Here is an 18,723-nt window from a genome sequence, read left to right as displayed (position 1 = left end):
ATTTCATCTAACACAACTTTGCAGAATGTTTTTTTCTTGCTTTGAGTACATGAAGGAGACAATCCATGATTGCAAGAACTATGTGTAGTTTACATTTTAGTTTACAAGAGAACATGCTTTGCAGCAGTCCTAGTAAAACTTAAAAGTGCAAGTCTTTAAGTAGAATGATGAAAAAATTTATACTCACTCTGTCTGATCTCTGGCTAGGGCATTTAAAATCCATTTTCTCATCTGCACCATCAATTCTCATTTTTCTTTCCTATGTTGTGCTGCACTCCTGTTACAACAGCAGCTTCTCTGTGAAAGAGCTGGACAGAAGAGTTATGCAGTACTAATTAAGCATTTTGAGATCTTTCCTGATCAAAAGGTGCTCTACCTGTGAGAAGTACCCAGGGTACCAGACACCGATTATGGAGGGCATTTGTGCCAGATCTTGAAGGTATTTTTAACATTAAAACTGCTCACCATTTTCATGTCTCTTAGCATAGCATTTTTCCAGAGTGCTTAACACTCACCAATATAACCTAAAAGCAAAATGAGTCAGAAGTGCTGAGCACCTCTTAAATCCCACTTTGCAATTATTTTGATATCTGTATCTCCAAGACCCTTGAGTTTAAAAGGCCTGTGAATTGAAAATTGACAGGGATAAACTAGTTGCTGCAGTAAAGCACATTTGAACCACACCAGAGGAAGAATGATGGGGGGGCAGGAGGTTCAAGAGCAGGAGCTGGAGATGGCAGAAGAGAGTAATTCAGACATTAGGGCTTGAATTGGCATGTCCTGTAATGAGTCAGTGGAGCTGTGAGGAAGGAAAGAGTCAACACATTGTAGAGAAAGCTGGTGATGCTAAAAATGTGTCCTTAAGACTCACCATGACTGGCAGGGCAAGCACTGCAGCACATCACACCCCTTGCCATGCACAAGTAGCAAGGTATGCCATGCACACACGCTGCCCTTTTGCAGCATGCTCCGCAAGGACCGTGCTGCAGCGCTTCCGGAATCAAAGAACTGCCACCACACTGAATTCCACCATCTCAATGACTCAGCCAGAGCTTTTCTCAAAAGCACAATTCTTCAACATTTGCTGTCTCTCTTCACAAAACCAGAAAGGATCTGTTCCCTATTTCTCCAAGATAAATGCTACTGTCAAATCTTGGCAGAAAATTAGAGTAACAACTACCCTCTCCAAAAAGGTGACTGGGATGAATTCGTGCAGAGCAAACTTCTACTTCAAAGACAACCATCCAACTCCAGTTATGGGAAAGACAAAATACTGACAGATCTTTCTAAAGTACACTGTGGATATTCAAGTTTCACACAGATTTATGTAGCAAAACAGCCTGTCACTGCAATTCTCCCTTCTAAATGTATCCATGTTTCCTTGTGCCATTCCAGAAGTAAAATACAACAAACACTCCTTGGATCTGCTTTTTAATATACCAATATTAACTTTTTTTTTGATAACATATATACAACGAAAAGTTAACGATATTAATTTAAAGACTGACAAAAAAAACATTCCAAATCAGACACACAGGTACATCTTGCCTTTACAGATTTTGCATCACAAACATCACAATTATAAATGCAGAGGGGTAGTAGGCCATTTTACAAATTTTTTTTACAGTCAATTACCCAATTTTCTCCATGGCACAACAGAGACAAATTACCATCTCATTGAGATGGCTCTATAAAAGCAACTGTAAAACGCCAAAGGACCAAACATGACTGATATGGGTCACTGGGCATTTTGTGGAAGGGGAATCCGCGCAGATACTTTGGGATGCAGGCACGAGAACCTGTTGCCTTTTACTGACCTGAGACTATAGATCAGTTAAGGAGGGCTGGTTGGGCTGTCTTCACATAAAAATATTCCACCAACTATTTGAAATCCTCCATGTCTTTTAAGACTCTGTGCAAAAATCCTGGCTCACTAAGAACAAAGAAATCACAGCAGCTTCACAACTCTGTGCAAGGAAGATGTTATAAACTCAATTATACTGCCAAGCTGAGATCAGCCGCAAAAGAACAGCCAAAACTGAAGCAACTACTATACTGTCACAGCTACCCTTTTAAAGCAAACTTTTCAAGGGAAATATGCTGGTATTTCCTGATGCTCAAGCACCAGGACATAAATCAACAGGAAGATTCAGAACGAAAGTTCATGTGAATGAACCTGAGAGGCTGCAAAGGAGAAATAGTGAGCGACAAACTTTCCTCTATCTTGTGATACCCACTGTACAGACAGCAGTTGTTGTCACTGCAACAGCTATCCTTCTAGCTCCCCAATACCCCCCTCCCACAGCAACTTCGGAATGAAACAAAGGCTATAGCGAAAAACATTTACTAGTAATTAAACGTTCCCAGAGAATCAGATGATACAGTTTACAGGCACATCCCCGGGGAGTTATGAAGCAAAGCATCCCCCCAGAGCTATTGTTCCAATATGATTTTCATTCACAGCACATCCACTGCATTGGGCAATAAGATAAGTCTTAGTGGGGGTGAGACAAATAGGAGCAGATGTTTCCTGTTCCTAGCCTGACTTTCATTTGGTTTCTGTCATTGCTGCCTATCCAGCTTAGGAGAGGGGGTGAACCGTGATGCCTAACACTTGTCCTATTGTTTGGGGTTTGGCAAAATCCAAGGAATAAGGTTGCTCACAGTGTAACAGAAAAACAGCCCTTCAAGTAGGATGTCTCTGTAACTGGCAGCAATGGAGGTTTCAAAAGACAGTCAAATCGCCCGTGGTGATATCAGTCAATTACCAAATCTGGTAACAAACATTTTACCAGTGGAGCTGAAACAGAGATTCCTTTATCAGCCTAACTAGGGATCATCTTTAATATCAAAGGGCAAGAGGTAACAGTCCAGGCAATTTTATTTCTAATTTTGCTGCACTTAATTTGCTAATTCAGGTTAATTTCAGTATTGGGAAACAATTCCAATGCTTGTGAGAAATGTAAAGGTTCTCGAAAAGCCTTCCTAAGCTGTATGTTTCAGTGGCAGCCCATGGCAATGGGTTCCTTAGTTCAATTACAAGCAAAGTCCCAGCAGTTTTTCCAACAATGGTAATTTACAGGAGTTTGTACGTGTGCGTTAATAACGTCTTGCAGGTACACGTATCCCTGCGCATCGAAGCTGTAACTGGGAATTTCTGTAAATGAAAGTGTTTTACAAATCAGTACTACAACACGCTGCTTGCTGAAGAGGATTCAGATGTGAAAACCTTACTTCATAGCTGTTGTTCCAATATATGGCTAAAACGTAAAACTGTAACCTGACTGCTCTGTTTTGATAAGGAAAAGCAAAAATAAAGTAAGACTGAAAGTTACTTTTTTTTTTGTACAATACAACTAATTTTGACACAGCGTCACAGTCTCTTGCACGGACACAGCAGAAAACCTGAGATTTATGCTGGAAGAAGTGCAGCAATTGGAGTTCTGTCCTGCAGGTGTCTGCTTTGAAGGAGACCATCCTCCCAGCTGCTGTGTGTCTCAATTCACATCAAAATAATTTAAGTAAAACAAAATGCTTTGCCCTTTAAACCATGTGACAACACGCACATTGTTGTTGTTGATGATGTAAGAAAATAAACATTTGTCTCACTAGGCAGAAAAGAAAATGTTTGTCACACAGTTAGGCCAACAATTAAGCTCAAAAGACAGAGGCCCACCAATTGCACAGGCAATAAGCTCCTCCCAAAAGAGAGCAGCTATACATTGCAGGCAGTTGCTTTGAATGGATGGATGCTTACAAACCAGAGAACTGCAGCACATTTGATAGAAGAGGTCAGTCATGCCAGTCAGACCACAGAGAGCGAGATGCTGTTTTATTCTTCCAGGTGCATAGCCTCCTTTGGAGAAAAGTGTGTATTTGACATTTCTGGGAGGACCCATGAACAGATTCAATCCAACAGAGAAGAAGTTGTTCAGCTTTCCGTTACACCTTGGTGCAACGTAAAGAGAAGACAACATACCAGAACACAACATTAATTCCCATCTCCCTCAGATGTAACCCACTCTCTAGTGATTTTTTTCTTCAGGGCCTCATAGCACCTTTTCGGCTGTCATTTGTCTCACAGCTGCCTTTACAAGCTGCCGATATTGGGAAAGCTCTTCAGTTTCTCAGGAAAGTCGTCTTTGTACAGGACAGGGTCAGCACGGTGCTCCACCACTTTCAGAGGCATGGTCCCAAAGACAGAGGCAAACTTATTGATGCATTCGGATCTGGTGAAAGGGAAAGCAGTGTCATTAAGAACTCCAACAACTGGGTTGACTACCAGCTCCCACACCAATGTAACTGGTAGAAACCTTCCCTCTTGTGCTTGCAAGTACTTCAGTTATGCTGGCTACTAGTAAATAAGAAGAGAGCCGCACTGCAGAGAGAACTGAAAAGAAGCTGGTGTTCTTTGATTTATCCATTTAATCACAGAGACGAGCAAGGGGATGCCGGCAGCAGCACATGTGCACATGGAGGTCAAAGCTTCCCTTCTCCCTCCCCCTAGAATTCCAGTCATTCTTAAAGCAATGTACATGCTGTAAACCAGAACAGATTAACTGACAACATGTCTCTTAAAGGGCCACTGTTGGGTCAGTTTGGCTCATAACGAAGGTATTGCAAAAACCAAGCCTTTGTGGAAATGGAGTTCTTAAAAAAAAAAAAAGTCTGGGTTTTTTCAGGCTTCTTCAGAAGCTCTATCTTTTCCCACAAAAATAAACATGCTTCAGTGTATAGGCAGCACTGATTGTACTGTAGCTTAAGAGTGAAGCTGAAAAAACCTATAAAATGAAACCAACTAGTTTATTTTCCTTGTCTAAATAGAGATACTGAGCAGTAAGGCATCACATTAGCACAAAAAGATCAGAGCATTGATGACTCTTTCAGTTTTAATAATCTCAGGTGTCAGTAATGCTGTGGAAGGGAACAGCCATGTGCTTCAGAAAACAAGCAAACACATGTTTAACCTTACATCACTCCTTTAACTCTTTCACCAAAAGGCACAATACCTGTGGAAGCAAGGGAGGGAAAACTTGGCTCACCTCACCTCAGCCAGTGCTCAGCTAACATTACCTGTGCACTTCATAAAACAGTTTTTAAGAACTTCAGTCACCAAGAATCGTGACAACAATCCCCAACACATAACATAACAGAGACAGCTACAAGAAAACAGTTCATGTTTCTTTTGCTTTTCAAAAGGGAAAACAAAAAAAGAAATGAGTACTTTGACTCAGCTATAGAGGCTGATGTGCTGCAGGCAGTCCCAGTCTCTCACTCTCCAACCACTGCACCCTCTCCCGACCCTTTCGAAGTGTTAGGGGGTCACTATGGCTCCAGGACAATTTTCCTCAACAGACCTGGTCAATCACACCAACTGAGTGTGACAGTTTTGTGATGGGGACTGCTCAACACTGCCCCAAACACTCTTTTGAAGTAGATGGGACAGCAAGACTGGTTTTCAAAATTAACTCCTCAGCCTCTGAGCCATCCCATGGCTCCTTCCTTAACTGGAGTAAATGGCTGGAAAACATAAAGCTCAGGTTGTTAAAGTGCTACATCTCTACATAACTGTTTTAAGCTATAATGGTCATATTTCAGGCCATTTTCTGGCCTGAGAAAAGTGTCACAAAACTAGTCCATATGGGTCATACTTGAATAAAATATTTATACAGGTAAATGCAGATATTTCGCTTTCTGCTCCCTTCTCATCCCCTCAATACTTCTTCCTATCTCCAGATTCAAATCTTTGGACTAGGGAACAAATGAAAGGGAACTCAGAGTGTAAGAGGAAATTGTGTGCAGTGGGAAGCAACCTCTAGACCTGGCACAATCACAATTTGCTCCAGGGCAGCAGAGATCTGAAACAGCAAAGGAGCCATCAGTCAGGACTGAAGCAGAGAGACCCAAGTACCTGGTTCAACGTCTGCAATAACAAGGTTCACCATCGTGAGGGTGAGCTTTGGGCCCTGGGCACAGAAAGGTTACAGTAACACAGAGAACAGGAACTGAGTGTTTTCTTGAGGAACACTAAGCAGTTTCTGTTGCCTTCACGAGATGCCCAACATGAGATACTTTAAAGACATCTGATTTTCAGATAAGGTCGACTTCCAAATCATCTTTTACGTCTGAAAAACATGGCTAACTGTAATCCAAGTTGTGTGTATTGGAGAAGTCTCATGGCAGGAAAAGCACAAACTTCACAGCGAGGAGGTAGATGCACTGGGAGATGTGCATGTGAGAAGTTTGCACAGCTGCTGGCCCTCACTGGTTTCTGGAATACAAGAATATTTCTAGTCTACTGGTTCAGATCCTGCCTCTGCCAGTAATGACTGAAAGACATTGTAATATAACAGCTGCTCGGTGGCCAGTGTGAAATGAATTCGTTATCTCAGCCTGCTGCCTGGTAGGCAGGTGTCTGCATCAGACTGGCCACTGTCACAACCGGAACTAAGCGGCACCCTCAGAGCAAAAGACCAAACTAAATGGGTAGTGGAGACAAAATTGACCTCTTCCCTCCAGAGGTTATACTCCCAAATCAAAGATGAGGTCTTATGAGAAAATATCAAGATCGAATTGTTCTACAGCCAAACTTATTCTGGTGGCAAGACCATTCAAACATACCAGTACAATATCTTTAACCACCAAGAAACCATTTCATTGTTAAAGAAATGAAAAAATGAAAAATCAGTATGTTCTAATCACTCTGGTTGAATCAGAAAAGTTAGTCCCCAGGAAATATAAAATTCAAAGATCAGAAACAGGCTTTTTTAGATGAAAGAAATGTCATACACAAGTCACAAAATATGTTCGAAGGGAAGTCGCCTTTTCCAAAAATTTTGTCTCCTATGCTGAACTAAATCACTTGAATTCCAAAGCTGTTGCCACTTTTGGAAAATACAAACCAGAAAGGATATCTAGAACATTAAACATTCAAAGCTAGGTAGCCAAGAGAATGTAACATGTCATCTTAATATGGAGGGAAGGTGTTTTTCTTGGCTGTGTTGATAGTTCTGCAAATTCATACTAACAGAGGCATGTTTGCTTCCAAGAATTATTTTTTTTTTTTCCTTGCTCTGCTGACAACATGCAGTTGTGCTCAACAAGAAATTAAGATTGTACGAACTCAGAAATTGAGAGCCCTGTTGCCCCTGGCAGACTGGGTAAACTTCACATCTGTTAAGGTCTCTCTTAATCAGTTTCCTCTCCCAAATATTTTTTGGCAGGGTAACTCTGCACCTGCAGCCTTCGGCCAACTGTTACCTGGTCAGTTTGCCTGTTAAGGGAATGGCTTCCTATTTTGACTCAAACAAATACTTACATGTCCTAAATAAGACACTGCTGTTAAAGTTGCTGCAGAAGCAGCTCAGCCCTTTGTTGTATTTACTGTACAGGCAGTTGCCCCCTAGGCTGCATTTTGCAGAGTTCTTTTTTGAGAGCCAGAAGCACAGACGCTCAAGGCAGAAAACTAGTCGCTACGCAAACAGCACCTGTAAATACAGGGATTATGAGATCTTCCTACAGCTTCTTCTGTGACCTGATGTAAAGGCAATAAGGGCATTCTTGGTTCAAAGTTTTCTTTAGTTAATGTATTTTAATGATGGAGCCCAATAACCCCGGGGACAGAGAAATTACACAGCAGGAAGAATAGTGTTGGCTTTCCCATGATTCACTGTAAATATCCTTCAGTATTGGTCAAAAAATCTCTTAAGAGACAAGAGTTCAACTGTACCATCTTTCCTTTGTCTCTGCTGACAGTGTCAAAAGGCTCAACAGAACTGGTTAGTTACATGCCTCTCCTGGACAGATCTCCACAACTGACTTCTCAAACTTTTTACACTCAAAAACAATCATCAGGCAGTTGCTGGGCATCTCTCTGCTATTTATGAACCAGAAACCTAACACTAAATGTCATGCACGCCCATGACAACCCTGATAAATTGTTTGTTTCACAAACAGCAGGTTGATCCCCGGATATTCGGACAAGTAACTAGTTCGGACTACCTGCTCGCTATTTCTGAATGCTGAAAAACAAGGAGTCAGGCACTTTGGGAAGCTGCAAGTGAAGCTGATAATGGCTCTTTGCCTGATACCCCAGGTATTGCTCTCGGTACCCAACACTGTAAAGTTACCTGTACAAAGTTGTTCTTCTATAATACGGCAAGGATTCCCTGATGCATGAATTTTTTCCATTCAGCTTCTCTCCTGACCCTGAAAATAACTATTGTGTGTATACATATATATACATACATATACACACACACATACTTATATATATCTATATAAAAAAGCCATTAAGAGCCTTACTGCTAAGTTAAAAATTTGCTCTAGGAGTTGCTATCATTTATTATCCACTTAAAATGAATAATAGCTAGCTTAGAAGATTCAAAAAAATAAACCCTTTCAGATTTTCAAATAACTCCTTTATATTGAAGGTAGATAATAACGACAGAGGATGAGAAGGTATTAGGTGTAGCATGCAGTTTCAGTATGATATTAATGATCTTCAAAATGAAGCCTGAATACACCCGAACTGTATATCCCCCTAGATTTTCTTCTGCACCCAGACTCCGTCCCAGCATGTACTCCTTTGGCTGGGCAAATAAAAGTATGTGGATTTGCAGTCAATCTAACACTTCCCACAACCCAGCTATCCCCAGTGTTGGAAACTAGAGAAGCAAAGCAACGGTTTAAACATGTTCTCAATAAACTGTCAATGATACTTTACTCTGAGGATACAAGAATTGCTATAGACATGGAAACGTAACCTTTACCCTGCATCATAATGCACTTCAGAGTAAAAAGCACTTTTTCATCTTCTGTTTTTATAGTGTTTACTTTAATGAGAACCTAGTTCATGACCAAAATTCCTATGTGCTGTTGTAATGCTACTAGTATGATCACAAGAAAGCTCAACTGGCTTCAGGTAGCCCATCCTGTAAGCCAGCATAGAATTGCTAGACATGGGACAACCTCTCGTGCTTCCCCTTCAGCTAACATTTAAGATCTACAAAGATTCAAGCCCCTTCCTTAAAAAGCTTTCTGCAGAGTAATTTTTACCGTCTTCATGAGGTACATTTTACTTCTGACTTGCATACTTGATTTTTTAATCCAGCCTTATTATACATCCAGTCTAAATACTTTGTCACTAACCTTGACAGTTATGCTATTCAATGCCTGGCTTGATGCTTGGTTAACAATCAATCAGCCAAACTATATATGTGATTGTGTGTAGTGTAATCTGTGTTTACACATCAGACACATGTATGCACTCTTCTTGTAAATAAGCCCCCAACCTACTAACCAGTTCTGCATTAGTTCACTGCATATATTACAATACATAAATATCATTTACATTGCTAAAGGCCAGTAAATAGATACAAAACTTTAAATTTGCTGAGTACTGCAGAGAAGGACAGAAAAAAGCTCACTGTTAAGATGATAACCATGGTAACTGGTAAGATAACCATGTTATGTCTCTCAGTTCAAATCTGAAATGGACTATTTTAAATGCTGGCCAGATTTTTTTTTATTTTGTTACCTCTTCTGCTGGTCTCCTCCAGCACTATGGCTACTCCTGCTTACCTACCCCATCAATTCTATGGCTGCAAATTATTTTTCCCAAAGTTTGCAGGAGAGGTGCAACAGCCCAAGAAGCCTAAGGTGAAATGCCTTTGTCAGTCCTAGATCCCAGGTTAATTCCACCTAATAACTAGTATGTACATTTATTGTCAGATAGCCCTTTTCAAAGATGGGTGTTGAACAGCCTTGTAAAAATGAAGAAACTTTCCCTTGTTTTATACATTCAGAAGCCAAGGGCAGAGGGAAGTTTAGTGTCTTGGTCAAGGCTGGGAAGCCCTTTTACTGTAAAGCAGAGAATGCAACTCTTACACTTATCAACTTTCAGTATTTCACTCTAAACATTACTGCCTTTCCAAATACATACTTCATTTCAAAATTAAATTATCACAAAAATGTAATAATGCTGCCATTGTTAAAAAATGTGACATGCAATTGTGCAGGCAAAATGCCCTTCATTAGTGGAAGCAATGTGCTTCACAATCTTTGGAGGAAAGACAGTGTACGAACATCAATTCAAATAACATTATTAATAATTTATATCCTTGTTACTTTTTGGTAAGCTGCCAACTGTCTGGTTTAAAAAAAATTAATCTCATACTCATTACAGTTGATGTTCCATGATAGAAGAGAAATGTGGTATTACTGAAAGTACTGCCAACAACCTGAATTTCATGTGTCCCCTATATGCTTTACATCAAAGCTGCTAAAAATTGTGCCCTTCTAAAGTCCTTTCTCACAGTTGTCCACTTTTCAGCGTCAACATCATCCATTGTAGGAATGACTTATGCTGATCAAATCCGTGCAACATTCTTTCAAAATTAGTAATTTACAGAAATACAATCAGTGAGCATTTTTGATTCTAATTTAATGAGACACAGGATAAGATTCTAGGGATCAGAACAAGGCAATCAGAGGAATTAAGGGTGGTCACTCACCTTTCCACCATGTGTGTCTGGTCCAGTGATAACCCATCAATTGCCGTGCATTCTGGACATTTGAACTTCTTTCGTGGGGTCACCTGCAGAAAGGCATGCCAGATATCATCAAATATCAACAGAAGGGACATTAATCTCCTTATACAGAGAGCAGTGCAATACCTCTGAACACGCCTGCAGTGTAAGCTGAGCTGTCTCAAAAAGGAGGGGGGGGGGGTAAAAAAAAAGCCACTCCATTCCTCCATTCAGCTCCATCTGACTGCAAAATCACACAGGCCCCATAAAAACGGCTTGGAGGGGTTTTTCCTTCTGTATCTGAAAAGAAGTGGTGATGACAAGCTCCTTAATTCCTGTTTAATGACTGTTTTCTCACTGCCAAGGTCCCTGTATAAACACCATTTGTTCTTGCAGCCATAACAGTGATGAAATATAGCTTCCCATACTTCACCGTAACGTTAATCCAACAGACGCTCTTTTGCTCACTGCAGTTAATAGCTGACTGGCAAACTCTGCAAAACTCTCCGAATCGCACAGAGGTGCCAAATTACTCTGCTGTGCCCTCATACAGCTCAAAAACTTTTTCAGCAAAAACACACTCTTTATCTTCTAAAGACTCTTCCAGGAAATGCAGCCACCAGTCCCAGTAAATGATGATGGACAGATGGGAAAATGGACCCTGCTAATTGAAGTAACGCCTGGTGGCCTCTAAATCTCATTCCAAGTTGACACACTTTGAAATGAATGTACAGAGTGAATGTCCAAACCTGAAAACGTGTCGAAACATGTCAGGAAATTAATTCAGGGATAAAAAGTTCATTTAAAGCTGATCTTGCAATTAACATTCTTGCAATTAACATTCCTATAAATCAGCTGTTGCCAGGTCATGACAGAGCGAGCTGTGGACAGTTGGCAATTTCTTTCCTCTAGTGATCTCAAATAGTTAAAATATATGTATATGTAGCTATAATTTAAATTAACTTTTTCATACCTCATCTAGATGGCTAAAATAACCACCAGAAACAACTAGTAAAAAACTATTCTCTGTTCACAGTTAGCATAAAAGTTTTACTAAAAGGGCTTTTCTACCATGGAAGGAGAACAAGACCCTATACCAGCAGTAAATGAGAGGAAAAGGAAGATTAAGTAATATATTGAAGCCCACTAAATAAATTTATTTAAGTATGTACATCATGTTTTTAAACTTTGTAAAGCTAAACTGCAGAGAAGTCCCACCTTAATGACTGATTTGCCAGTGACATTTGCCACTAGAAAATTCATGGCAATATCTTCACAGTTCATATGAGCATCCACCCAATTCTTGATGTCTCCAGGCATTTTGTAGGTGTAAAGATAGTTGAAATACTGCAGGACAGAGGGGGAGAGAGACAGAAGATAATTTTAAATACAGATGCAGTAACTATAAGGCTCTAAATATTTCAGTCACTGAACAGCCGGCAGCTAAGGATGGATTATGGGCAAACTGCGACACTGCCTTCAGCCAAAGACTGCTTTAGCAGATAGAAAATCATTTTGGGGTGCTTAATTCCATAATTACCCCTTTCCTGACCAGCACACAGATTTCTTTACAATCGCTTTTCTTTTCTTAAACTGCTAGCTACAAAGCTACATTCACTGCAAAATTTGCTATGTAGTGACAGGTCATGCAAACTGGCAAGAGTTCTTCTGTAAGTTCATTAAGGTAATGTTTTTATTTTACGGGCAGAGACAAATCAGTTGTTTTCACAGCAACTGAAAGAGGCTTAGGGAAAGTTTGCAATTAGTTCTCTGATTGTTGTAGAAGACAATCATGGCACCACAAAACACTCATAGAACAATGACAGAAACACATACAGCTCTTTAAAAAAGGTTCATGTTGTACATTAGTATACTACAAGTTGTATATTACCTTGTGATAAAATGCTGCCCCAGTAAGCACCATTGAGACTTCATTGGTCCATTCTGATTCATATTTCCATTTGTTCATCTCATGATCCCAAAGATGCAGGCGGCCTGGATATCCAACCAACCTGTCAGGGAACTCACGCCAAACCTGAAGACAAAAAGACGTGACACACTGCTAACCAGGCCTGCACAGCAAGCAAACGCAAATGTGCAGGTGCAACACATCTGCTTTGGGAGGGTAGAGTTCCCGTGGTGCAAAGACCACTTCAATTCTTCCAAGTCTCAATTCTTGGAATAGGAAGCTGCCTGGAAGAAGTACAAAAAAGCCCAAGCTTGCTTTGGAAGGTCCCTACAACTCAGGGAAGTCATGCCCCCAGAGCAAAAGGCCACTAAAGCAATACTAACTTCCTTGTTGTAGAGAAACACAACCGACTATTCAAAAAGATTTGAACACTAACTAAAACCAAGCATGATTAAAATGGAACTTCTGATGTTAACTTCAGCAGTACTTTCACAGCTGGCTTTGGATCTAACCCGCCTGCTTCCTTTGATAGGAACAGGCTTAAAACAGGCTTATGTTTTAATACTTCTGGTATTCTTTAGTGGGTGCTTGGATGGATCTACTGCTACATGGAAGGCCTCTCTGCCCTTGACTTGTTCCGGACAGCTGGATACAATCAAGATACCATCCTTGTCACTCCATACATTATTTTGTAGCTGACTACAGGATCACACACAGTAGACAAGAACAAGGAGAAGGGCATCATTAACGCAACCCCAGTTCTCCACACTGCTGGCCACATTAAATAATGGTCAATTTTTGTGTTAGGAAAAAAAGGAGAAAGGTTTACAATTATTTAGAATGGTCTGAATGCTATTTGCTTGCTAAACACAGTTTGTCTTTTTGCTGATCAATAATGAAGTTAGTATTTATCTGCATTATTTGCAGACAAATTACTCAAAATTTGTCCTTTAATCCAAGTAACTGCTAGGTTTGTTGCAAGAATACGAGTCTTGACTCTCCAACACACAGTGTTAGGTCACAAGGGTTTCTCTTTCAGGTTGGTAGTGTATAAATAAAAACACACATACACAAATTTAATTGTGTATGCAAGATCAACAACAACAACAAAGTATCTCATAAATCCCCAACAGTGACTTCACTAGCAAACCTTTTTTCTCTGTACAAAAGGCAAAGGAACCCTACAGTTGAATTTGCAGTAAAGAAAGTGTTATCTGGAATTCCACTATCCTGCAAAACTCACCTCGTCAGCTGTTCACTTTGGGCACTTTTTACATGCCAGTATGTTGCAGTTGGGAGGCCTGGACTATAAGGACTCTATGCAAGTATTTTGTCAAAGTAAATGTGATAAAACAATCAGCTTTAAGTTTCTGCTTCTGTATCTACATTTCTGTTATTCTGCATTACTCTATACCTTTTCATCTATACATCTCAACACACTTTTTATTGCTGTCACTTAATATAGCTTCAGAATCCCATGATGAGAGCAGTTACGATTTCAAATGTACAGATGAGGAAATCTGCCAAAAATTATACAGGAAACAAGAATGGGAACCAGATCTCCTGACTCCCCGACTTGTACTTTATCCAGAAAACAATCTTTCTAGACAGTTCTAGGGCACAAGTACTAGGATAGTATTTAGATAGGAAAATGCTCTAACAGAGGGCTCTTGAAAGCAGAAATTATTTGGAACTCAAAGAAGAGAATTCATAGGATGTTATTACAGGTTGGTGCCATCAGGTAATTAAAAAACTACAGATTTTTGGCAGGCAAGCCACTGAGGGCTTGAGATACCTATTTTGACATGATGTCAAAAACACTGGTAAAGAACAAAAAAAACAAAAGTATGGCCACTCCCTCTTCCAAAATTTTAATCCTCACTCTCTAGGACTCAAAAAAATTAATGATTTGATTTTTGTATTTTTTTTAAACCTGAAATGCCCATCTCCCCGCTGTTGGAAGGCACCACCACATAAGCTACTGAGGCTCAACAAAGGATTTGACAGAACACTACAGATCTGCACCGTACTGTACAAAGAATTCTTGTAGAGAGAATGGCATGCGTATTAAAGGCAGCTGAAAGAAAGATTAAACTCAGCTACTGCTTCCCAAGGGACTTCAGTGCCTTCACAACACAGAACCGTAGAAACATATTCCTTCTAGTTTTTGCCCTCGGTGTGATCTTCAAGAGTCCAAAGGACATAAAATAAAAGGCAACTATAACGCATGTTACTCGTACAGATTTCTTTTTATCACTGTAAAGCTCAACCCTACCCCAACTCTGGCCCCTGAAAATTGTCAGTTTGATGCATCTAAAAAATAACTTGGTTGCTTTAAACAAAGATTCCTTTTAAAAGTAATGCTATCAAAGTCAGTGGAAAAGCTTGGCTTTTTCATAATGTTCATCACTAGCTCATTCAATGGTAATTCCTGGAAAGGCTCCAAATAGCTGCATCCAGCTCACTGCCCAAATCCATATGTATGTTTTGTGCCAAAATTAATATATACAGCTACTGCTTATAAGGAAGCTTTCAGAATAAAAATAGTGGTAATGATTCTCATACTACTCTCTATTTTGTACTACAGTCCATTTTCTTGTTTGATGGTTGCCATAATTTATTAGTCTGTTAAGAGTACATTCCACTTTAGCCAGTGATCTTATTAGCGTTCTGAGACTAACGAAGGATAGCCTGATTTAATACTGGTAAGGGACACATCCAAGTCAAAACATAGTGAAGAGGAGGTATACTTTGCAGACAACACTATTCAATGACTCTGCTAGACAACCCTGAAGATAAATATTTTTGGACAAAGCATCTCCCAGATGAAAAGTCAAATAGAAGTTCTGACTTGGTAGTTTTACTAAAAATCTTGTAAAAGACACCAAGAGAAAATTATAGTAATTTTGTTTCCAAGTCAAGTTCCCCAAGTGACATAAACAGCCTAGCTAAACACCTTCCAGTCTCACCTCTCCACAGTTCTCTCTGCCTCCAAGCATCAAATATTCTGTGCTGTTTCACTGTGCCATTAGAACAGCTGCCACAGCTCATTCCCCATGTAGCCAGAGGACAGAGAAGCACTTCCTTTTCCAGAATATACTCCAACATTTATGCATTAGATTTATTAGACTATATTAAGTGACATGCAATTTCAGGAACTGGCTAATTACAACCAGAAAATTTTTAAATTTAATAAACAGAAAAATAATCAGCATTTCCAAAGCTACCATGGCAACGCTGTAAGAATGAAACACTGACTATCCTCTACAAATGAAAGAAAACCCAATCAATCAGTATACCTTCTCTCTTACCAGAGCCCCGTCCACTCTTAATTCTCCCCTGGCCCCCAAAGAGATGGCTGGTATCATTATGTAAAACCAAAGCAAAATGTAAACACAAAGCCCATTAAAAGATAAGCGATGCTTCACATGCACACAATTTGTAAAATAACTTCAATTTGAAGAAGAGCTTTGAATGTGGCCAGCAGTAACCCATGGAGAAGTCTTTTGGTAAGCAGAGTTATACTACTCCTTCTATAAAGCAATGCTGAAAAATACATTTTTAACCAACAAAATGGGTATGCAAGAATTCTTCTAAAGAAAGCATTCAAACTTTATGATGATTTTAGCCTAGTGAAATATGCAATTCATCAGAGAGTTGATTTTTTTTTTAAAGAATGCCAGAGACATGAAGCACTGAAAAACAGCTCTGACACAGAATAAGATCATCTACTAGCAGTAGGCAAAAAGCCTCCAACAGAAAAAGCACAAACTTAGCAATGCATCAAACAATATTTTCTATGAAAAAAAACATGCACTCAGAGCAACAATCCCAATTCAGATTATTTCTATTATTTCTGTAATAAAAATACTTTGTAAGGACAAAGTGCTGCATAAGTACCTAATAAGAAATCTTCATGAACTTGTAAATTGTTATTCCTACTTTTCAGGCTGATAGAAATGCTAAGCCATCTGTCCCGAGGCCAGCTGAGACACAGAGGTGGAAACACTACTGAACGTGTGCTTTCAGTCCCACATTCAAACACCAAATACATCAGGAGTAGCCAATGGTTCTGCTTTAATTTTTTAAGATTATGATAATCTAAATACTCGCTCCTTTTCTTGGGCCTCTCTGATACTCCCTTTGTGAACAACAAAGATCAGTAAGTAGGGAAAAAGTTGTCTAGCCCTAATGGTTTTTTTCCACTGCCCCAAGTCACGCCTGTGATTTCATCGGGTAACTTAACAGAAATACTTTTTTCAAAGTCAGAATGTCATGAGTATTCTTCTGCTACCTTAATACAGCAGCCCACAGGGACTATTTTTCTGCTTGCTCCAATAGATTTATGCAATGTCATAAATCACTGTACCATAATAGTTCACTTTTAACAAGTAAAAAAAGTCTGACACTTTGAGTGTTACTATAATTTTTTATGGCTTAAAGTGTACAGAGATCAAAGTTTTCTGGGTTTTTTTAGGATTGCTCTATACATTCAGACAAGTCTGTGACAGAGGGGATTTTGCCACATGTTTAAATGTAAAGTCTCAAGGATGTCGGGAGGAGAAAATAAAATCACTGAATGTCACGTTTCCACCCCTTCTTATGACCAAAGCAGAAGCAGACGTACTTTTAAAAGAAAACTTTCTAGTAACATTATATGCTGCTACTGTTCCCTCTGGATTCCCCTGCAAATGAGTCAAGAGCTTGAGATCCTTTTCTGGTAACACACACAAACAGATAAATAAATTATCACAGGCTGAGGACAATTTAAACATCTGGGAGCCAGCTCAGGCCTGTCAAGCAAGTCACAGACACTCAGGGATAGGAAAGATCAATCTTCAGCCCCTGATTTCTGTGCCAGAGAGCAGGAACTACATCACTCACCCCCTGTATGAGGAAAACTCTGTATTTACAAAATAATCTGCTGTGCTTCTGTATTCAAAGACATTTCTATTCATTTATTTTACAGGGGAAAAAAAGGCAACATTAAAATATAAGGATTCAAACTACCCATGGGTTTGTCTCAACTATCTGCTTAATAAGGCATTTTAATTTTCCATCAATGTAAGCTGAAATCCCAAAATCAAAAAGGAATAGGATTTATAATAAAATGCAAAAAGCTGCAAAAGCAATAGTTTTTAGTCTGCCAGACTAAACAATCTCACGTCCAGTTACATTCACACACTGAATATAAGGACTGTTACTCAGACAGTCCCTGCAACCAATGCATATGGTCCACAGAGGGCCAATAATTTAGCCAGTACAGTCCAACAGCTAGACCTACGCATGAGGAGTTCTAAGTCCCAACTGCCAGCTAATCACACTGACTACAGGGGAATTCAAGTTAACTTTTCTTTGCCTCTTTTTTTTTTTTACGAGGATAACCCTTTCCTGCCTAAGTGACCAGACTCAATATATGTGAAGTTACAGATATTCTCCGTTGAGGATGTTTAAATTAATGCTTCAGACACAAGAGCGCCACAGTTCTGCTTCTCATGACTTCTGGCCAACACAGCTGAAATTCAGCTGCAGTTTGAATCTCTGCTTCGAAGCCCTCCAAGCCTGCTTTGCCAGTAGCAGAGATCCATTTGGAACTATTTACACAGTCACTTAGGTTTTTATAAAACTTATTTTTATTTACTTTGAGACAGCTCGATGAAAATGAAAGTCAAACTGCAAATGGAGCCAGGATTTACACAGCATGCATGTTATGGATTTGCTATTTTTCATCCCATCAGTTCACCCTCAAAACTTGCAGTCATAGCATCAACACAGACTAAAGTAAGTCAGTTTGCAGAGCTGCCAACATTTGATTGCTCAGCTGTAGCAGTGCAGCACTTAAAACATTCAGTGTAGACAACGGAGAAGACATATGTGGCCAAAAAAACCCCTTCCTTCAGTTGTCTTCTCTTCATTCCATCTTTCACACTTCATGTACTAACCCGTTACCCTTAACCTGGCAAGGGAAGTATTTCCTTTCTGGAGACACACGATAGATTAAACCTCTGTCTCCACCACTTAACATCTTTGTTATTACATCAGTGTAACTCCATTACCACAAGTCACTTCTTGCGTCCAAAAGCTCATTACTTGCTAACAGTCTCTTTCACTTGAGATGGATAAAGAGCCATATTTTACCACATACATAGTCACATTAAAGAAATACTTCCAACATCTCTTAAAAAATATCTTCTTGTGTTAACAACTACACTTAAGATTGTTAAAAACGAGACAACTATCACATTTAGTTTGCTTTCTACCCTTTAGAAAAGTGGTTTTCATTAT

General features: G+C 39.5%; 1 protein-coding gene across 1 annotated transcript in view; it reads right to left on the bottom strand.

Moving 5' to 3' along the window:
• Positions 1–1,429: 1,429 nt before the first annotated feature.
• The window catches only part of EXT2 (exostosin glycosyltransferase 2), a 91,342-nt gene continuing 74,048 nt past the window's right edge, over positions 1,430–18,723 (bottom strand). The window contains 4 exon segments of the mRNA XM_068399495.1: positions 1,430–4,229; positions 10,515–10,597; positions 11,748–11,876; positions 12,421–12,564. Coding sequence (XP_068255596.1) covers positions 4,091–4,229; positions 10,515–10,597; positions 11,748–11,876; positions 12,421–12,564 — 495 coding nt within the window. The 3' untranslated portion in view covers positions 1,430–4,090.

Source organism: Nyctibius grandis, chromosome 4 (assembly GCF_013368605.1).
Source record: "Nyctibius grandis isolate bNycGra1 chromosome 4, bNycGra1.pri, whole genome shotgun sequence".
Classification (NCBI taxonomy): domain Eukaryota; kingdom Metazoa; phylum Chordata; class Aves; order Nyctibiiformes; family Nyctibiidae; genus Nyctibius; species Nyctibius grandis.
This window is presented reverse-complemented; position numbering and strand designations above follow the sequence as displayed.